The 23,697-nt window shown below is 40.1% G+C and overlaps 1 protein-coding gene across 3 annotated transcripts in view; it reads right to left on the reverse strand.

Annotated features, from left to right (window-relative positions):
* Positions 1-556: 556 nt before the first annotated feature.
* AR (androgen receptor) overlaps positions 557-23,697 on the reverse strand; it is a 327,784-nt gene continuing 304,643 nt past the window's right edge. For all 3 annotated transcript variants that reach the window (XM_075184540.1, XM_075184541.1, XM_075184539.1), the window contains 3 exons: positions 13,955-14,085; positions 12,724-12,881; positions 557-8,766 (listed from right to left, as the gene is read on the reverse strand). In XM_075184540.1, the coding sequence (XP_075040641.1) occupies positions 8,611-8,766; positions 12,724-12,881; positions 13,955-14,085 (445 nt within the window). In that variant the 3' untranslated portion in view covers positions 557-8,610. The remainder of the gene's footprint in view (positions 8,767-12,723; positions 12,882-13,954; positions 14,086-23,697) is intronic.

A 23,697-nucleotide genomic window follows, 5' to 3' on the forward strand; every position in this document is an offset into this window, starting at 1 on the left:
AATATATTCCTAAAGCAATGAGTTGATCTCCTTCATTTGTTCTTTACATCATAGGAAACTGCTCTGGCCAAAATATGTTTAAGCTGCACTCCTAAATCTGTCATCACAATGTAATTATCCACCGCTCAGATAATTTGTCAGAAAACTACCCAGCCATTAATATATGAGCTCGCCACAGGACCTGTTGTACAGGCCTGCAATTGGATCAGGCTTAATGTGACCCACTGAAAGCCCTATTTTCATAATTTGTTTTTAATCTGTTTTTTGATGAAAAAAGTTAATTTCCCTTTTTGTTTGAGATGTGTTGCTCTCTTCTTGCAGGGTTTCAGCAAATATAGTATATACTGTAGCATTGTGAGTTTTCTAATTGAAGGTCTCTGGAATTTTTGATATGTATAAAGCCTCCCACACATCTCACCGTGTATATTCACAATCTAATTGCTTTTCTGAGAAAAGGTAGGTCATCCTGACCACATGAAGCTATTCTGCAAATGCCCAGCAGCGTAAGAGTTTTCAGAGTCACAATGTGGATGTACAAAACATTTACAGACCAAAGCAGAAATCACATTCAACTTTATAAGTTCAGCCAAATCATAAAAAGACAAAATGCAGTTTTGTTTCTACAAGACACTGAGATATATCAATCCATATATGTTTACACTTACACATAAAATTCATATACATACTTTAAAAAATGACAGCAATAGCATTTTAAAAATGAATAAAAACTGATATTTTATGCTTCTCTCTTTTCACCTAAGAATTATTAGAGGATAAAGCAGCCAATATTTCCCCAGGACCTAAATACTAACAGCGTTAAGTATTGGTTTAAAACTATTACTACCAGAGAGAACTACAAATCTCAGTAGCAGAAAAAGTGTGGTTAGAAGGAGGACATAAGAAAAGGTTTTGTGGCAACAGGCATCTGAAGCATCAGATCTGTCAGTCTTTGTTCCCTGGGGATCAGGTACCAAGCATTATATCACAGCATCCTTACAACATTAGTTTTGCAACAGCTGTTGTAACATCTGCAGTAATTACATATACAATGCAACAGATAGAGTGTCACGCTTGATGCTTGTACAGTCTGCAGTTAGAAAGTCTCCAATGCCCAAAGGACTCCTGTAGGGGTTGGGTTAAGGCACTGCTCTGTTCCGGTGCCCTTTAAGAATCAAGCTCAATGCCCATACATTATGTACAGAACTTAACTCTTGCTATACATTTCCTCAACCATTTCACTACAGGAGTTAGTTTACCTGACAACTGGATATAATACATCTGCTTTGTTGCATTACCAAGCATCTCAGGTAGAGGATACAACTGAAATAGGTAGTTTTAAAAGACCCCATAAAAATGCGTGGGGTGTAATGTCAGGTAGATAAAAAGCTAAGTATACCATGTAACACAGGTAAGTATCGTGCAATCGTGTAACTCAATCCTCAAATTGAGAGGACAGACTGTAAGCAATAGGTAACATACATCTCTCAGACAAGCTGCTATCAGCACATAGGTAGGATGTGGTATATTATAGTTGGCTGCTAGCATCTTGTATATATGTATATATATATATATATATATATATGTATATATATATATATATATATATATATATATATATATATATATACATATATATATATATATATATATATTTACCCCTTAGGTAGTTATTTGGCACTGTGCTGCATTCATGAAGATCACTAAGCAAAGCAGAGGTAAAAGGCAATGGCTGACCCTTGAATTGACTTAGAAATGTACATGGCATTATTTTCACCTGGGCAGATGGTTGGCAATTGCTGAACACACAGCTCTGCAAATACTCTTCCACTTAGCCACTAACTCAGGAAAATGACTTAATCTCCATATGCTTCCTATTACCCAGCCCTAGGATTTAGAATAATAAGTATTTTTTTCAGGAGGGCTATAGCTCAGGCTGCAAAACAGGTGCAGGGACTAATTTATTAAAAACATGTAAATAGGAAGTGTTTTTATTTCTGACTTTGCAACTCCTGGAGAGTGTCATTAATACACAGCTAGGATACTATACTATGAAGGCGTCAGACTGTGACATGGGGCTGTTATAAAGGCATTGTTGAAGGCAGTCATTTTCAATTATTATGCAGCTGAGCAGACAGTCAGTGCCTATTTTACCCATATTATATTTACAAGTTGCTTGATAAATATTAGGATAATGTTTGGGAAAGGTATTTCCAGGTAGTTAAAGCACCAAAGAGTTGGAGGTCAGAGGGACACAGTAAAACTCTGTTTTGGTGTAAGATGAATGTAACGTGTTTAGATAGAATTACTTAAAAAAAACCAACCCATGTGGTAAAGTCACTTCTGCTAATTTTTAAATACCTGTACAAAGTGTCATTGGCAAATTGCATATAAAAGACAATAAAAGCAATCTAGCTTAGGGTATAGAAACAGGGCACCTATTCAGGGTGTTCTCATATGAGAACAAGAATATAAAGGTATCACAATGGCTCACTGTCTTACATAGTGGCCAATATTTAAAAATAATTTCCAGGGAAACGTTGCTGCCGAGCAGATGCAGTTAGACACATCACAGACGAAGCCTCAACAGACCTTGGTGCACTACAATACTCATAATTACATGCTTATGGAACTTGGTTATAATTACTTATGCAGTATTTGTTCATTATACAGGCGCCTCCTGAAACATGGACTTTGTCCTCCAGTCATTCTAAGTAGGTTTCGGTTACCATGATCGAGAGAGGTGGACAGAGTGCATCTTTCAAGTTGCGTCATTATATCTAACATGTACCTTTTTGAATTTTAAAAACTCTCTTTCCATAAATATTAGCTTAAAAAGCACAGAGGATAAGTATAGATAATAAGAATTGCATTATATATGCAGAATCATTTTGTGATTGTATTGTGCAGTTGGGCAAACTCAAAATAGGGACTTTTTCCAGAGACAAACATTTCAAGAACCAAATCTTTAAAACGTTGGGCTTCGCCTGGAAATTAAGAACAGTTGGCAACAATGGATTTATTGTACTCAAATGGTTCCTGAAAATCTGGAGGGAGAACATGAAATATTAAGCAAATTTCAATAAGAAATATGGCTTCAAATATGACTATTGGAGGGAGGGGTGGTTTTATTGTTAAATCTTAATGCTTTTCATACAAACTATGTTTTGAGCACAAGAGTATATTTCTAAGTGATCTTTACAAAAATTTTGGTAATGCTTCACACTTCTGTCAATCAACTATTTATGTACATAGAAAAATGTGGAGGCGCAGTGCAAATGCCATCTCGCCATCTTTCCTGACATCATGCGCTGATTACTACGTGGTTTTTACAGGTATCTGCCCTGATTAGTGTGTTGGTATACACTACAGTGGGAGCTAAATGGTGCTCCTTTTGATGGAAGCAATTGTTTGGACATCCGTGTATAATTCAGTGTGTTCCATGCTGCCTGCAGGCTAGTCAGTAAAGCTCCTAGTTGTGCACCTAAATAATAAAGAAGAGATTACAGGACAACATATTCTAATCAATGGGGTAGAGAGGTTCTTACCACCTGCTCCTCTGAGATGGCAGCACAGTGGGCACCAGACAATGTTTTTACTGGGATGACATCGCAAGCACTTTATATAGGAAAGCATATTTATATGCATACATAAAATACACTAAAATAGTTAAATATCGTTACCTAATGTACGCAACGTGACACATGAAGTAAAGCCAGGCAGTCCCCTTACTCTTGTGATTTACTTTAAATAAGGGTCCCATCAGCAGTATTTTTGAAGTAAATTTTGTAAATAATTAAGGGGTGGTCAAAAAATGATAGAAGGCAGTATTCTGAAGTGACGTTTTCACTTCATCATATCATATACATCCTATGATGTACTGTAAATCTGCAAAATGTTGCATGATGCTTAAAGATGAAGACTTGTGCATAAAAACTGCGCTGTCCATCTGCATTTTTCCAGTTCATAAATGGCCCCCAAAAATGCCTAATTATGCTTAGTTTTAACTGTGAACAACAACAATGGAGTAAAAACTTCTTATTGTTTTCTTTCCAGATTCTTTTATATAAACCAATTACTCTGTTGCTAAAAGAGCGATTGTGACAAGATATCGGATATGATAACTATGCTGGTGTGTATTTTAACTTTGGGTAGTGTCCCGCCAACATTTTGGTTATATTAACTTCAGCTCTCTTTTTGATATCTACATATCTAATATATAAAAGCCTAGCGGCGTGTGTTAGTGTGTGTGTGTAAAAAACTACCGGGTGACAGAGTGCTCAAGCTGCAGCGCCACCTGCTGGGAGGAGTTATATACTACACTGACCTACTAAATTCTTAGCATTATCTTCTAATATATAAAAGCCTAGCGGCGTGGGTTAGTGTGTGTGTGTGTGGAAAAAACTATTTTCTCAGAAAGGGCTCATCCAATTGACCTGAAATTTGGTATACTGACATTATTTGACAAAAAAATTATAATAGTGAAGTCAGTTAACTTCCATCATCCCCCCTTTCCCCCGTGGGAGGGGTAGTAAAGGCTAAATTTACGAGTTGAGGGCTCAAACTCATTTTTGTGAGGCAATTTTACCTCATGAACACACATTGTGTGTGTGTGTGGAAAAAACTACCGGGTGACAGAGTGCTCAAGCTGCAGCACCACCTGCTGGGAGGAGTTATATACTACACTGACTTACTAAATTCTTAGCATTATCTTCTAATATATAAAAGCCAAGCGGCGTGTGTTAGTGTGTGGAAAAAAACTATTTTCTCAGAAAGGGCTCATCCAATTGACCTGAAATTTGGCATACTGACATTATTTGACCAAAAAATTATAATATTGAAATCAGTTAACTTACATCATCCCCCCTTCCCCCCGTGGGAGGGGTAGTAAAGGCTAAATTTACGAGTTGAGGGCTCAAACTCATTTTCGTGAGGTAATTTTACCTCATGAACACACATGCTGTGTTAGTGTGTGTGTGTGTGGAAAAAACTACCGGGTGACGGAGTGCTCAAGCTGCAGCGCCACCTGCTGGGCGGAGTTATATACTACACTGACCTACTAAATTCTTAGCATTATCTAATATATAAAAGCCTAGCGGCGTGTGTGTGGCGATGAAGATGACACGAACCTTTTTAACACCTTAAGTAGCTTCATTTGACTAGAATGCATGAGTATCATGCACGGGTTAACTTGTATATATATATATATATATATACACATACATATGTATATATATTGCAGATAGCGCACAAATGCTTGTGGATATGTGAACAGGTTGGCTTTCGACATATTAAATGCCCTTTGTTTTTAAAGTCTCTGCAACAAAGCCACCCACATAGCCTCACTTTGAACCCTGAGTGCTGCCTCATGTAGACTCCGTTCCAGAGCACTGCACAGTTGATAGTGCAGGTCTCTGTGCAACCTGAAGATGCTCATCAACTAACAAAAATACAAAAATGTTAATAAACAAAAAAGCATAAATGGTTAATCTCTAGGATTCGGGCTTGTTCTTTGAATCCCATCTTATACTCAGTGGTAGCTTTGCAAAGAAGATTATCCAAATAGTCTAAGGTAGTCCAGGTTCAGAACTGCTAGCACTTCAATGTTGGTAATGAAAGCAAGCTTATGGACAGAGAAAAGAGCTCATAGCCCAAATTAAACTAGTGTATTTTCAACACACAATTAAAGTGCAGCACTGACAATCAGCATGTCTGTTTCTGCCCATCTGATCGAACTATGACTGGCTCTGATTAAGGAATAGCTTACACAAACCACAGACATCACTTGTCTCAATTCAGACTGCACTTCTCTTATCTGTTCCTACAGAACAGTGACCTGTTGTGTCTGCTGTGCAACTCTATTCTCTTTCTGTAAAATGTCATCTTAAGCAATTTATCTGCCCCATAAGGAAAAATTAGACTAACGCCCTATTTGAACTGAGAGCAGATTAACCCCTCACCAGTACATTTACTGACAGGCTTAATAGCAGCAGTTAATTGTGTTTTATTCTAAGTAAATGTTTAAAGGGATTTCAATAAATTAAAATGCTTTATCATTCAGTTTGTCATTTATAGCAAAATTCCGAGATATATATTGTTTTGTCTCAAAACGGCTGGGAAATACTTATTGAAATAGTATTATAGTGCAAAATTAAATATAGAACAGGGTTGTAATTTAGTGCTTTTTGCATTTTTGGGTGTTTGTTGCCATCCCTGTCTAAATCCAATCAACAACATTTACCAACAAAAAGAGGTCAAAATATAAATGCTTATCCATCTATTGAAAACAATATATACAATTTAAAATATATTATTATAATTTGTTAAAGTATGGGAACGTTTAAATATATATTTGAATACATTTTTTTTCCAAAAATGTTCTTTAGCTTAAATGTTCCTTTATCTGTACTTATGTCAATAAAAAGATTGAGATATATGCAAGGACACAGCTGGGAATGAAGGCACAACTGTTATATTTGCTATGATTAAACAACAACTTATTTTCTTATTGTATATAAAATGTGAAAGCATAAGCTAAGACATTGGCTTTGGCTCAGCAATACCTTGTTTTATAGCTGATAAAACCATTAAATCTGAGCTATAATTGTGTATCTGGCCAGACCAGGTCCATTTATGACAGAATACCATTTTCACAGGATAGGAAAGGAGGGGTGGTATTTATGTTTATATCCTACATGTGATCTGAGGTGCTGAAATGATGTGTTATATACACTTTAGCATCACATCTTGTGAACTTCCTGGTCTTGTATTATCCAATGAAGATGCAACACCGGAACATATGAGTTATATGTTGAGGTGGTTTTTAAAAGTAGTGTTTCATAATTAAAATACATTTAAATATCATTATCCAGATGTTGGATATTGGAGAACACCATAATCTATCAACAGGTTGCTCTTCATATGAAATAGTACTATTTGAACTGTATGCACCTCTGTTTATTGTACTTCTATAATACAATTTATAAAGAAGAGTGGTAAGTATAGCATTTGGATATGTCATTGCTTTGGGAAGTTTTCCATATACTGTACATTTGTGAATGCTACAAGATTCCTTGACATATGGATCAACTTATATTTTTGTTTTGGTGGCCTGTAAAAGTAAAGTTTTTACTATGTATTTCCAAGCTCGATTTACAGGTCTACTTTTTGGTTAAGACAGAGAGGACATTTATAAAGGTGTCCTGGGACCAATGAAAGTACCATATTGATATAACTATAATACTAACTAGCAACTTTGGTATGCATTTAATTAATTATATTTTAATTTTTATTTAATATATTTATTTTATTTTTATAAATTAAATGTAGGGTTTTCTTTATAAAAGATTGATTGTGTGGAATGTAGGGCTTTCATTTATTTAACTCTGTCCCTGCCTATTGACAGTACTATAAATACAATATTTAGGGCAGTTGGGATTTTAACCATATAACTGCTACTCAGTAAGCTTGTGTGTCTAGAGATATGAGTGGTGCGATAGTTTTCACATGAAAAACGTCACTTGTAGCTGAGAGCAGAATAAGGTTTGATAAAAAAAGATAAAAGTGTACGTTTGTTTAAAAATACTTGAAAACATCTAAAAAGTGGAATACTCATTTAGATGATTAGTTCATCTGCAATTCTGAGTTATGTAGAGCAAACATATATGTGAACCAAAAAATGTGATGAATATATAATATACTGAAAAAAATACCCCATTTCCTGACAGAAGCCCATGTAAGATGTTGATGGTAAAAAAATGTTTAAAATGCCATAGTGTGCAATTTTTCTGCCTGGATCTTTAGAATCTAGCATATATCTAGAAGAACAAGTGCAGTAAACCATTCTCTATGAGAGGGGCTGCTACTGAAATGCTGCAGGTTTTATTCCTAAAGCAGTTATGTGTATCATCTGAATACTTCCTCTCTCCTTATCCCCTTCACCATCAGTCAGCAGTATAAGTACAGCTGTGGTTCTCAATCAGAGGGTCATGTATCAGAGTGTTGTTTCAATGCAGGCTGAAGTACTCAATCACTCCTTTGGCTTTGATGTAGCCCCAAGTCTCCTGGCTGGAAAGCCAGATCACATAATCAGCATTGAATCTATCAGAGGAAATGGGCACGGTTAAAGTAGGCCTTGCCATTTTGCCCAGGGTTTGAAGCCAGGAGAATAAATGCTCTTAGTGTACAGTTTTGTATATAAAAAAATAGGAATTCTGCATTCCCCTCCACTGCTTTTTACTCTGTGTATATACTGATGTATAAACTGACATGTATGACAAATAGATATTCATATGCACAGAACTCAATTTGTGATTCTCATATTTCCCCCCAAAGTACCAATTTATTCTCCAAAAGAGACACAACATCTGTAGTCTGTTAGTAAAACCAAAATGATACTCAGGTTTGTCCTCTTGTGATCCGTGGGTCAGTTACATAGCACATATGTAAGATGTAGCTCTCATGACAACTGTCCTGTATACAAGCAGGTTGTAGTGGTCATGCCTTTCTGGCATGGCATGGTGAAGGCTGGAGGTGGAGTCCATTTTGCATATCTGTACACGGTGACCCTTAAGGCACACTGCAGGGGTAAGGGAAATGGCTCAAGGAAGCCTTTTATGAACTGTGGAAGTAGAGGGGCTTGACTCTACCAGACAGAATCTTGGGGACCTGCACTGAAATGATTTCAGACATCATTTCGGGGAAATCCACGCTCACCATCTGTGCCTTCACAAACAGATCAAATGTAAACTGGTGCAGCTCACGGGCAATCTGAATAAAATAAAGAGATATGTATGAGGTTACCAAGCATTTGAATATGGCATAAACAGAAACACATAGTGAACCACACACCATATTGAAGGAACAGTAAACCTAAAAGATACATTTGCAAATTAAAATTGATGACTTGGAGCTTCTGAGTTGAGCAGGCAGGTCTTTTCTCTCCTCAATATTGCCCCTACCCTCTATTGAAGTGCACATATCACGTATTACTGGTCTTCACCTCGCTGCTCACAAATGAGCACATAAATATTGGATGCACTAGTCCTTAAATGTAAATAAGGGGCCAGGGAAAAGAAGAATGCTATTATTTAAAGGAAATAATATGATACATTTTTAATATAGCTATTTCATTTAACAAATGGAAGAAATAATTAATATAGACTTTACTGGAAATTCCTATACTTGGTTCATGTCTTTTTCTGTTTGTAGTAGTTGAATGTAAATTTGTGACCTGAATGTGTGCATAAAATATGGGACACAAAATTGAATTCTTAGCTGTGCATTTTGAGAGAGTGCTTGAAAGGAAAAAGATTGGAGTAGAGTCTAGTTAAGCATGTTTGGGAGTTCCATAAGTGGGGAGCAGCATGGAACACTTGGAGGCAGGAGTAAACCAATGGTTATCAGAAACGAGGCAAGATGCTGATCACAGGCAGTTCAATGCGGATGTGAGATAGTGGCTCTTGTGACAAGGACAGAAATGTATTAGGGTGAAGTGTCGGTAAGGACTTTGAATGTGATGGTGAGTAGCTTGAATTGGATTCTGAAGGTTATGCAGAGCCATTGTAGGGATTTGCAGATTGGTGCAGTGATTTAAAATAGATTGTCGCAGGGATAGACTGGTCAAGAAAAGGACAGATAGCATGAGGTTGCAGTAGTCAAGGCCAAAGATAATGAGAGAATAGATAAGGCGTTTGATAACTTACAGAGTGGTATAGGGGTATATTCTGGAGATGGCAGCATGAAAGCTCAAGGGACTAGATTTGTAGAGGAAAGAATTGAGAACAACACCAAGGCAGCAGACATCAGGGGCGCACACAGGATTGTCAGGGGGCGGTTTCCCCCCCCCTGGCCCAAACCCCCCCCCCCAAAAAAAAAACACGAGAGAGAGCTGCTGCGCATGCGCAGCAGCTCCGTTTCGGCAGCGCTGTCCTATACAGCAGCCGCGGCGCTGTCAAAGAAGCGTCCGCGGCGGTGCTTTATACAATACAGCACCGCCGCGGACGCTTCTTTGACAGCACCGCGGCTGCTGTATAGGACAGTGCCGCTATGGTGGCCAGTTAGTTGGCGCAGGGGGGGTTTCTGGAGACTCAGAGACCCCCCCCTGCGTGCGCCACTGGACATGGGGAACTGGGAACAGTGTAGTCAATGTAATGCAGTCAACTAGAATGACTAGAGTGCGTGTGTGTATGTGGGGGGGGGCTGCATGACTTAGTATGCATATGGTCACAAGCAGGAGCAATATTTTTTAAAAAAACTATTTTTTGCATTGGACTCTACAGTTTGTAACTGTAAATAATCCTTACTTTGTGGGAGCTGATATTTTGTAAATTGAATATGTTTGCATGAACCAGGATCTACCCTTTGACTCAGACTAAAAATAAACTTACATAGCTGTATGACACTGCAGTGAAAGTTAAGTTAGCAGCATACCTAATGATTTATAGCTGTGAAGAGATGTGTAAAGACAAATGTCAGCATGATACTGGCTGCCAGCAGTACCACGGACACAGCATAGATGAGATGTGCAATGCGTTCTCATAATGCTGCATTGTGAATCTGTGAATTGTGCATGATAATGGATACTTGTTACTGTGGCAAAGGTCTGTTGAAACACAGGATTCCAAGATTTCAGCAATCTCAATTGAAATTTAAGATAAAGAAAATATAAAAAAAGTTTCCTACTACAGTGCCTCACAAGTTCTGAGAAATTAGTTATTTGACATGGATGTTTCCACTTAACATAATTAAAAGACTCTCTGTAGTTAGCGCAGGGTATAACAGTGATTTCAAAACTGTGCAAAATAATGGCCTACTATGTGAGTCACCAGGGTGAGAAATGATTAACATGGTAAATAGAAAATGAATAACAGGAGCGGATGAGTAAATTATAGTAGAAGGAGGAATGATTTAGAGGAGTGTAAGAATGTGAGAGATTGAAGTACTGGGGGACAAGGAATGAATACGCGGGAGGAGATTGAATTACAGGGGAAGAGGGAAAATAAAACTCAGTGTAGAGAGGGAGAATTTATTACAGGATATAAAATGGATTATGGGGATGGGAGTTACAGTAGAAGGCTATAGGGGAGAGAGGAATTACAGGTGAGGGAATGGTGGGGTATAACTAAATTACATGGATAAGGAACTGAGGTACGTGTGCTGGTTGTGGGCAATGAATTACATAGGACATATGGGAAAATGAGTTACAGTACATATATATGTTATGGCTAATGTCAGAAGTTGTCTAAATTTGACATAAATATAATCATATTTATACACAAATAGAAAAATGTAACAATTATACTTTTAAAGCATAAATCCTTTAGAAGAGCATGCTGTTGCCTCCAGGATCCAATAACAAGGTGATTCACCTGATAATTATGAAATAGACAAAAAGAGAGCACAGATAGTGCAGAAATGTGTTAAGTAACATCCTTAGTGAATGGTGTGCTTACATTAAATAATCAAAAAGCTTATCTGATAGAGCAATCAGTGACTACATGGCATCCAAAATCACATGGCACATGGCGTAATGAGTAAAAAGGCTTTGGAAGCTCCCCTCTAAGTATTGTCTGCTCTAAAATTCTCCTTCCTTCTCCCTGTGCATTCTTATGACATGCTGAGAGCTGTGAGCCTGTGTGTGACTGCCAGCTATACTTCCAGCACTCTTCAGAGAGATTTTGAAATGGAGATATACTATATTAATCCTATACAACACTTATTTCAGGAGTAATCAAGAAGATAACTGTACACAAATGATGAAAAATGTACAAAACAACAAACCAATTAAGAAAGATATAAAATGACCAATTTCATATAGTTAAGCCAAATGTGTTTAAAAACAAGACAGGTAGTTTCTGAAAGAAGTCCACTAAACCTAATTGTTACTAGAGGTGGAGCGTGTGCATCACGTTGCGATGAAACCACAACCCCTGCACCCGCTATACAGTAGAAGAGATGATCTTATTTTCTGCAGAAACTGACCCCCATATATCACTCAGATGCTGTCTTCCAGACTAGATATTGCTATAGATCCTCAAGCTGTGTAAAGCATACTGCAACAAATTAGGTTCACCTTTTTCAAACAGGCTTGTACACACTGATTATACTACAAACAATATCTAGCAAACCCTTTTTTAAACAATTATATCAACTAACTTTAAACTACCCAAATATTTGTGTAGGTTGCTACTGCTTGGTTAGAACAGACTCTTTCAATTATTGGATATAATAGCATCTACTAGACACTGCTGTCCTCAGAGTTGATGCTATTAAAATAACTATAAATACATATTTACACTCAACTACAATTCTAAAGCGACATGTTTGATTTTAATAATGTCCTGCTCTATTGAAAAATTCAACTTTAAAGGAGTTTATTACTTCTACGCGTTGATTGATCCCCTACTATTTATATACCATAGCTTGTATTCTTTATTTATATTTTGATCACTATTAATTATGCACCAGTGCATTGAATGTCATGTTTATAATAAATGTTAATGTTTATTTAGCTCTCTATTTGGTTTTCAATGACTTGGTGAGACACTGTACATTCTTTACTCATTTATCTGAGTATACTATGGCTTTTCCCACATATACTCGATCACTCCTAGTTTTTGTTTTTCCTTTCCTTCATCTTCTTAAGATAAATAAAGCACAATATGAATATAACAGTTGACAAATTATGAATGTGTCTTTTTCTATTTCCAAGAATTATTATCTCACCGGCTGTACGGAATCCAAAAGTTTAGTGAGTTGGAAAAACCGTCGTGAGCTGGATGCTGGGTTGTTTCTCTTGCAGGAGATGACACGGTCTAGCTCTTTAATGTAGTTCATCCGCAGCTCATCGAAGCACTTCTGGTCCTTCAGACCTTCCACAGGAACTGAAGATGAGTGGTATATATACAGAATATGTTATTGTACCATGTAAAAATATCTATTGCCCAACCAAAGAGCGTTTTCTGTTAAAAACACAACCATTGGTGCTAAACTGTACAGTACAAACATCACTGAGAAAACGTGAATCACTTGAATGTCAGTTTCAATAAAAGTTCTGTTGTTAATTTGATTAAAAGGGAACACAACACATGAAATAAAGACAATATTTTTTTAACAGAACACAATCTGATATGTTGATCAACTTGTTGATGATGACTGCCATATATTTACTTTTTATTGCTAAAATAATAAGTCAGTAACCAGCCTGTCCCCCACCAACCCAATCAATTAAAGCTGTAGCTTAAATGGGACTTTTAGTTCTACAATAGTACTGAATATATTTGTTACTTTTCACTTCTACCCTAGCACCCACTATTTCAGGAAGAACACCAGTGCTACTCAGCATGAGACTGATGGTCTGGGGGGAGCTGTCTGATTCACCTCGGGATTCTGAAAACAGGCTTGGGTCCGTGCTGGCATCCAAAACAAAGTGTAGGATCTAACTGAGGTCAGGGCTGGCAGCAGACTAGGGAAAACTCAGAAAACAGTCTAGGCACAAAGGGTAGGCGGCAAACAAATGCAGGTGAGTAAACGGTCCGGATCAAACACAGGGAATATAATTCACAGCAGGATTTGCAGGAAAACACGCTGCGGAAAACAGAGCTATAACCAGCACAGGTGTTAGGGAGAGGTATATAAAGCTTGAACCACCAATATGTATCAAGCACTCAAATAGATGTAATTAGCCTGTACCTGTGCTGAATAGAAAGGCTATGCAGTGAATAGAGCAGGGACGCTGACTGCCATTGCTTAAGCAACAAGCCAGGATTGAGGAGGAGCCTGTGGCTACTGATTGGACTCTAGATGCTGGTTATTGTTACTAGGCAACCGCATCTCTTTGTAACTGGGATAAAACAATAGGGCAAAGCAATGTAGTGTGTTTGCATATTAAACTACATTGATACTCTATTGGTCAATTATGCTACACTAGGTGTCGGTCTGACAGTGGAATACTTACTAATGCTGAAAAGAAGAAGAGCCTTCATACACAGGAACTCCTCCGGTGTGATCTGTAACCAACCAAACTCTTGCGCGAGATGACGCATTCGAATACACTGGCTGTACATGCGAGATTTGTGCATACGATACCTATAGAATATCAAAAGGGGACAATTTATTTATAAATACTCTTATTTCACTGTCCTGTGATAGGTTTGGGTAAATGGAATTTGCAGTTCCTCCTAGTTGTCCCTTTGCTAAACAAAAACTGAATTCACAGAATATTCACAATAAACAATGATAACACTAATAATAAAATTCAAGACAGATAGACAGCAGCCCCAAAGAAGTGGAGCCCAGCAGCCTGCCCCAGTCTCTGCCTAATGCCCTTAAAGTCAGATAAGGATAATGAAAGACGAGTCTTCTGTGAGTGATGGTGCCTACTTGAAAATCCTTTCATGCCACACCAGTTTTTCAAACAGCAGAAAGCAACAGTACAGATGTAAAAGAATCCCTCGTTGGCATCACTAGGATTATTGTTACATGTTAGATGATGGTTATTGTTATTTATTTCGGATACCTATGATGAAGCTCCTCTTTGCCTAAATAACTCCTCTAGGGGTAAATGTATGAACATGTGGGTTCTTCAACACCTGCGTGTTCAGCGCCGAACACGCGGGTGTTGAAGAACCCGCATGTTCATACATTTACCCCCTAGTGTATATATTTATGAGTTGTATTTCATAGCCCCCTAATAGAATGTTTTGCTATTCTTCCTCGGATTTTGTCCCGTAGCTCTACTTTAAAAGATGTTCCTATGTTAGCTTAACAGGCTATTGTGTGCATCAGGGGTTGGGAGTTTTTGCTGTTTTTTTTTTGTTTTTTTTTAAATAATGCAGACTCCTTGCCAGTAATCACAATGAAGGACAATGCAGTGTCATTTTTCAGAAAATTAGTAAGAACAGTGAACAATAACTTGTACTCTGCTACATAAGAAGTATAAATATAATGCCAAACATATACATATATGTGTACCAATTTTATTGGTTGCTATTTTCATATTAAGCTACGCATATTTTAAGTCATGTGGTCATTTAACCCATTGAAAGGACTGACACACTTGTACAAATTGACTTAGGTCTGATATCGCAAGCAAGCAACTCAATAGAAATTTACTGTGTTAAAATAAACTTAAAAAAAAAAAACCTTGGTTGCTGTATTTTCAATAAATAATCATCTCATGTTACATTTTTCTGATTGCTATTCCTACAACAATATTACAAAGTAAATGGATAGTCTAAAAAAACTAGCTAGTGCAGTTAAGTGCACTGACTTTAAATTATTGCCAACTACACATTTCCTGATACTTGGCAGACCTTGCAGCAGATGCCTGAGAAGTAAGAACAACCAGCATAAAATGTATAGGGCTTATCCAAATGTAGAATGTCCAAGAGAATTGTCAACAAACTTGCAGGAGAATGTTTATTACACTATAGGTCTTCTCAGCAGAGGTTAGACAGAGAGGCTCATATGCTTGTTATAAAGTGGATGATGGTGTGAATCCACAGGCTCTGAATGTTGTCCATTTGCTGACCGCAGCTTTTTATAATTACTTATTTTCTTGTCTTTCAAGAAAAAATGTGAGCACCACTTTGTCCCAACACACCCCACACAGGGGAGTAAGAATCTTTTCATGCACTATGCCACAGTATACTTATTATTTTAAGTTCATTGGCACAAATCCATCATTCCCATCTGTCTCAATACGCATAGCCCCGGCATAGATGCCAAAATGCCCCTATCTAACCCCATCATCAACTGGCTTCATAATTCTGTACGGTCCATTTTATCATTCTGTGAGTTGACAACCCCAGCCTCTAATAAATCTGCATGGAAATGCAGGGAATCTGCAAATTCTTGTCAGATAGCTAAATCTTCCTGTTTTGCAAAATAAATGTTTTGCAGTTCCAAAGGGGATAATTGATTATATCCCTGTAGCATCTGGAACTGATGCTAGCATGAAATAGTGAATTCTGGCATGGAAAGGGGAGGAGGAGGTTACTGGTAGAGTTGAGAACCATTTTTTTAAAATCTCTGAGGTCAACATGCCACATAACCTACATACCATCACATAACTTTTACCTCTTGTGGAACCGGGTTCAAATCAATGTTTCTGGTTTTATATAGATATCAATATGGATGGACTTCAAATACTGATTTCCAAAAGTGCCTGTCTGACTTCTAAATATGATATCAAACCTTTATAAATGGATGACTGGTCCTGTTGTCAGGCAGTTATTTAATATCTGTGCAATCTATAAATAGCTGTCTAATTCTTGAGTCAGGTAGTTCTTAACCATCCACTGTCTTTTTATTGTTTAAATGGGTTTTCTACATTAAATATCAAATTCAATAAATTGCTTCCCTATAATAATAGTTTTGTAGCCGTCCCTCCCATGGCACCTTCACTACTTGTGTGGGAGTCACAATCAAAGTACTATTACTGGCTATGGATTTAGTAACATTTATATTGAGAGTGGAAAACCTCATTAAATTTAAGTGATTGCCAGCATAGGCTATGTCCTGTCTATGTGTATATTTCATACTTGCCTACTCTCCTGGAATTTCCGGGAGGTTCCCAATTTAGGTTGCGTTGGAAGCTTAATGATGCAATTTGCGTCATCAAATGCCACTCCCACTATGCAATGCCGTGAATTTCAGAATTTCATTGCATCGCCCCCTCATGCACTTGTCATGTGACCTCCCCTCCAGGATCACTTGGAGGGGAGGTCTTAAAAGTGGGCAAGTATGGCATAGGGCAGTACGGTGGCTAAGTGGTTAGCACGTCTGCCTCACAGCGCTGGGGTCATGAGTTCAATTCCCAACCTTATCTGTGTGGAGTTTGTATGTTCTCCCCGTGTTTGCGTGGGTTTCCTCTGGGTGCTCCGGTTTCCTCCCACACTCCAAAAACATACTAGTAGGTTGATTGGCTGCTATCAAAAAATTGACCCTAGTCTCTCTCTCTCTCTGTCTGTGTGTGTGTGTATGTTAAGGAATTTAGAGTGTAAGCTCCAAAGTGGCAGGGACTGACGTGAATGAGTTCTTTGCACAGCGCTGCGGAATCAGTAGCGCTGTATAAATAAATGGTGATGATGATGATGATACTTGGAATCTGTGTAACTGATTAAATGAATGTTAAGCAGCTCTGGGACAATCAGTTGCCATCAGAGGTCATATAAGTGATTGCTTCATCTACTTGGTTACAATGAAAGTGTTTCAATTGATTTCTATAGAAATACTCCAGTCTGTGAGAGGTTCCACAGTTTATAGAAAAGGTTATTGAGAAACATCTATCTGGGGCAGGATATACTGCAAGAAAATATAAAAAAATTTGAATATCACAAAACGGCACTGTCACGTCCATCATAAAGATATGGCTCAGCAGGGAATTTGTCTAGATCAGGACTCCATCCAAAACCAAGTTTCCATGCTAGAAAATCATGTATTAGGAGGTCACAGCAAATCTGACAGTTTGTCTTTCATGGCAGATATGAGAGAAACCGTTAATGTAGTAGAACTTTAACCTGAGCACTTCACAAATTTGCAATTATGGTTGAGTGGCAGAAAGAAAACCACTATTGAAGAAAACTCACATGAAATCTCACCGAGAGTTTGGCAGATGCATATGGCAGACCCCCATACCAATCAAAGGAAGATTATATGGCCTGGTGACACCAAAAATGAACTTAGTTGTTTGGTACACTGTGCAGTATCCCTGAAACACTAACCCTACTGTAAAGCATGGTGCTGAAAGCATAATGCTCTCTGCTTCAGAGTCTTGTACACTTGTCAAAATAGAGGGTGAAATGATCAGACAAGATATAGATAAACCTAGGGAAGAAAGCCTGCTACAGTCTGCAGAAAACCTATGACTTGGGAGATTAGAAAAAAACAACACATTGTAGGGGAATGCAAAAAAACAATGTCCTAGGCAAGACCTCAATCCTATCAAGATTCTGTGGAATCATTTGAAAATTGTTGTTCCCCATTCAATCTGCAGTGTCCATAACATGGAAAGTTGGTAAACACTTACACAAATATACTCACATCTGTTTTTTTTCAAGTACAGATAAGAGAGTTATGGGTAAGGGCAGTGCTCAAAGAGGGACGGTATGTGCCAGTATGGCATACCGGCACTTCTTCTCCCCACTTCATTTAAGCTGCACACATGCTCTGCTACCCCTGCAGAGCATGTGTGCATTAGACTTGCAGCAGTGGATGTATGATCTGTCCCCCCCTCCCTCTCTTACACTATGTGTGTTTGTGTCTTTCTCCTCCCTGCGTGTGTGTGTCTGTCTCCTCCTTGCTGTCACAAATCGGGGTCTTAGTCCTGTTTACTCCACTCGGCTGTACCATATCGCCATACATCTCCCTCCTGGTTGAAAGCAACATTCTATCCTGGGTCAAGCGTGACTTCTGACTGCAGTACTGGAGACTGCCATCTTGGGTGAGACATTTGCTAAACATCCTGCTAAGTCTGAACACCTGATTACATCCCCCAATTGGCTTCCTCTGCAGACTATAAGAGTCTCCGCCTACACTCAGCAATTGCCAGTGCAACACTTTCCTAGTTCCTGGTTTCAGACGTCCACAGTTGCTGTTTGTTTGCTGCTTTATCCTGTCTGCTGTATACAGCTCTCAACCATCAATCCTTCGTGTGAATTCAGCTTCACCCTGTTTGCTGTTCTATGGATTTCTACCATTAACCCTTTGAGTGAATTCAGCTTCATCCTGTTGCTGTTATATGAACTGCAAACCATTAACCCTTTTTGTGAAGTCAGCTTTATTCTGCCTGCTGAAATAAATACTTTGGGTATTTATTCCTCGTGTGGATTCACCTTAATGTACAGATTCCAGATGTTATCCTCTATGTGAATCCTCCTCTAATCAATCTATTCCTGTCTCTCCAACTGGCTATCTGGGGTAGTAAGTTGTTGTTCTGAGTCATCCACTTTCTGGAGCCATCTCTGTATCTCGGGGTACCGACTTCCAGTTCAAGACCTACCTCAGGTTCTGAGTTGTCCCAGGCCAGCTCCAGGCTTATTCTGTTCAAGAGGTTGCCACCCCCTGTATAGTCTCTACCTGAGTTCTGAGTCTTCCCAATCCCAGTTGTGGTACTTTATTTGTCTGAGTCTCTGAGTTCTTGGAGGTACTGAGTCTCTGGTCTTGGATTCAGGTCCCCCCCTGTTCCCATGTCCAGGTTCCAGTCCATCAGGTCCAGATTCTAGTAATTTATTCCAGTACGGAGTCCAATCCAGCATTCCTCCTCCTAACATCCAGTATACGGGATTAGATCAAGCTCAATGAGCAAAACATTCATCCGGCCTCCCAGTTTCCTCTACACTCCAGCCACAGCTAGTCCCAAGGGAGCCGAGATGGATCCCAGAAACCCTATTGAAGTGGCACCTGCATTGTGTGTATGTGACTGTCTCCTCCCTGCGTGTGTTTTGTGTCTGTCCTCCCTCCTCTCTGCCCTCTTGTGTGCATGTGACTAACAAGTCACATGGGATATGACCACATGACAGGTGCAGGCTGCAAGAGACTCTCCAGCACAGAGCAGGAGAAAGAAGGTGTAAGGGAAGGTTAGGGGGAGGGGGTTATTTCCTTAATGTAATAAGGGAATGGAGAGGGATTTGCATTAATGTAATAAGGGAAGGGGAGTGTCTTACATACTTGCCAACTCTTGGCATTAGTTTTCCGGGAGGTCCAAGGGGCAGGTGGGCGTGTAGGGGCAGGGCTTGAAGAATCGCGTAATTGGGGCCACAATGATGTAGGAATTGCGTCACTAAGCCCCGCCCCCTCATTTTACCTTGCCGAGCTGCCGGGATCCGGGAAGTTGTCCTTCTCTCCCGGGAGTCCGGGAGGACTCCTAGAAATTCTGGAGTTTCCCGGACATTCTGGGAGAGTAGGCAACTATGTTGTCTTAATGTAGTGAAGGAATAGGGGGTTGTTTTAACGTAATGAGGGCTTATCTGAATGTAATAAGGAAAGGGGAGTCTGTATGTCTTAATGTAATGAGAGGTGGCCTATTAATAACGATGGATTGTGGGTGGGAGCCAAGTATGGGGAGGAGGTCTATTTATTAAATGTGATTATGAATTATTTCATATTGGGGATGGATGAGGAAAATAGGTATATTTATTAAATGTAAATGTTATTAATTTATTACTAGGGATATTTGAAAGAAAGGAAATAGATATATTTATTAAATGAGAATACAATTTAATTTTGGGACTGGTTGGGGGCAATAGGGCGTGAAAATTTTGAAAAGTATTAATTTAATTTAATAGGGAATAATTGATTTAACTCTGGAGGTTTTCTAAATTTCAAATGCTGTTTTCTTTCAAGGGCACCAACATTCCAGGATCCAGATAAGCAGCACCTGAACATAAGACACTAGCAGCCGCTGGTTGTGAAAATGGCAAGAACAGGTAAGGTGACATACTAATAAAAGCAAATAGCTATTTTTCTTTTTAAGTGGCTTAACATTTGTCTTTTTTTCAGCTGATGTCAGGACCCTATAATTAGTATTATGTCCTATATTTAGTCTTATGTCATTTTGGATTAAAAGAAAACAACATTCCCCCACCCCCACTAACACACACACATATATCACTCTTACCCGCACTGGCTACTTATATAAAAAATATTGGAAAATCTAAAGCATTTATTATATATTCCAGGATTCACTAATGAGAGGGAAATATAGGAGCAGGGACAGGTATAGATAATCGGGAGCTGGGGGGTAAAGGACATAGTGAGAGAATTAGGGGGTAAGTACAAGTGTGAGAGGAGCAGGGGGTGAAGCACAGAGGAGAGGAGGTGGGGATAGAAAGAGAGGAAGTTACCTTGGATGATGATAGGAGCACACAGGCAGAGTGGACAGATAACAGAAAAGAGAAAGTTGAACAGTCACAAGGAAAACAGGAGTGGTAAGGAACACAGTGCGTGTAGCCTTGCATTATTAATATGTTTTACATTATACTATATACCAGTGGTTCCCAAAGTGTGCGCCGTGGCTCCTAGGGGTGCCGCGGAGTTGTCACAGGGGTGCCGCGTGAAAGCCAGAAAAAGACAAAACAAAACATAAATTTACCAACCCGCGCAGCGCCGGGACCCAGCATCCTCCTCTCTCACGCAGCTTGTCACTATAGTGACAAGTTGTGTGAGAGAGAGGGAGAATACTGGGTCCCGGCGCCGCACGGACTGGTAAGTTTATGTTTTGTTTGTTATTTTTCTGGCTGGTCGCGGCAGAGGGGACAGAGTGAGAGGGAGTGTGACAGAGGCCAGAGGAGAGGGGACAGCGTGACAGAGGTCAGAGGAGGGGGCAGCGTGACAGAGGGCAGAGGAGGGGGACAGCGTGACAAAGGGCAGAGGAGGGGAACAGAGGGCAGAGATGGGGGACAGTGTGACAGAGGCCAGAGGAGGGGTACAGCATGAGAGGGGGCAGCGTGACAGAGGCCAGAGGAGGGGGACAGCGTGAGAGGGGGCAGCGTGACAGAGGGCAGAGGAGGGGGACAGCGTGAGAGGGGGAAGCGTGACAGAGGCCAGAGGAGGAGGACAGCGTGAGAGGGGGCAGTGTGACAGAGGGCAGAGGAGGGGGACAGCGTGACAGAGGCCAGAGGAGGGGGACAGCGTGAGAGGGGGCAGCGTGACAGAGGCCAGAGGAGGGGGACAGCGTGAGAGGGGGCAGAGGAGGGGGACAGAGGCCAGAGGAGGGGGCAGCGTGACAGAGGGCAGAGGAGGGGGACAGTGTGAGAGGGGGAAGCGTGACAGAGGCCAGAGGAGGAGGACAGCGTGAGAGGGGGCAGTGTGACAGAGGGCAGAGGAGGGGGACAGCGTGACAGAGGCCAGAGGAGGGGGACAGCGTGAGAGGGGGCAGCGTGACAGAGGCCAGAGGAGGGGGACAGCGTGAGAGGGGGCAGAGGAGGGGGACAGAGGCCAGAGGAGGGGGCAGCGTGACAGAGGGCAGAGGAGGGGGACAGCGTGAGAGGGGGCAGAGGAGGTGGACAGCATGACAGAGACCAGAGGAGGGGGACAGCGTGAGAAGGGGCAGCATGACAGAGGGCAGAGGAGGGGGACAGCATGACAGAGGGCAGAGGAGGGGAATAGCATGAGAGAGGGCAGTGTGACAGAGGCCAGAGGAGGGGGACAGTGTGAGAGGGGGCAGCATGACAGTGGGCAGAGGAGGGGACAGCGTGAGAGGGGGCAGCGTGACACAGGCCAGAGGAGGGGGGCAGCGTGACAGAGGGCAGAGGAGGAGGACAGTGTGAGACCTGGCAGTGTGACAGAGGGCAGAGGAGGGGGACAGCGTGACAGAGGCCAGAGGAGGGGAATAGCATGAGAGAGGGCAGTGTGAGAGGGCAGAGGGGGCAGCGTGCCTGGATGCAGAGGGGGCAGTGTGTCTGGATGCAGAGGGGGCATTTTTGCATACAACTAAATAAGTATTTCTGTCCTGACCGAAATACTTATCACATTTTTTTGACCCAACTACTATTAAAACAGGTCTGCTCAGTAATTATTTTGGAGGGGTGCCTTGAAAAAATTATGGAGACTCTAAAGGTGCCGCTAACTGCAAAAGTTTGGGAACCACTGCTATATACTGTAAAAATGAATCTAAAATTAATTTTACACTATCGAAATACCCAAAAGCTCCTGGGGACCTAGGCGGCTCCCAACCTTTTATTTCAAATTTCCATAACTGCACTTCTAAATTTCAACTTTGACCACTGTATATAGATCGAGCTATCTATCTTTTGGCAATTGGGACATTTTTCCACCTTCTAATAGAAGAAAGAGTGGTGGCTTTCCTGGGAAACCACAGCCGAAAGGTGCAGAGAGGGTTAAATCTACACACACACACACACACACACACACACACACACACACACACACACACACACACACAGTGGAGCACCTGGAGTCATCCAGAGCAATGTTCTGGGTTGAGCTGTGTGTGTGAGGAGCCATCTGTTTGCACTATATATATATATATATATATATATATATATACACACACACACATATATATATTTTAATTCTAACAAGCAAGGTGGCCTGGTATAAGGTAATACGCCATACCGCCACTTCTCATCCTACCTTCATTGTAATACTATCAAATTCCATCCACTTACATTCCCATTACATTTTTTTCTCATTACCGCCACTTCTAAATTTCCACTTCAACTACTGGGTAAGTGTGAATACTTCTGTAATCAATTATTGTTTTTTAATTAACAATGTTTTAGAGCATACGCTGCTATAGGGGGAAAGGGAAAAATATGGTACTACAGAGGTGATGGAGGAATGCGTTACTACAGAGGTGATTGAGAGATGTGTTACTACAGAGGTGATGGAGGGATGCTTTACTGCGGCCCCTTCAAATGAGTAAAGTCTCATAATGCAGTCTTGGCCTCCAAAAGGTTGTATACCCCTGATATAGAGAAAGAAGGTACAAGGACTGAACATACATGGCTAGTTAACCTACTCAGACCCAAAAACATTTCTGTTGCAAATTCCTATGTAGCAGTACATTTAACATATATATATATATATATATCTATCTTCTCTAATGGTCTAAAGTGCAGTACAAATTCTTACAAATTGATACTTACAATGAATTAAAAATATGGCTCTCAGAGACCTTTGTTTATTGGTTTTGTTTTTAAAGTAAATGTAGATTTATATATCCAGAGTCCAAGT

The sequence above is a fragment of the Mixophyes fleayi genome, chromosome 9 (genome assembly GCF_038048845.1).
Source record: "Mixophyes fleayi isolate aMixFle1 chromosome 9, aMixFle1.hap1, whole genome shotgun sequence".
NCBI classification, from domain to species: Eukaryota; Metazoa; Chordata; class Amphibia; order Anura; family Limnodynastidae; genus Mixophyes; species Mixophyes fleayi.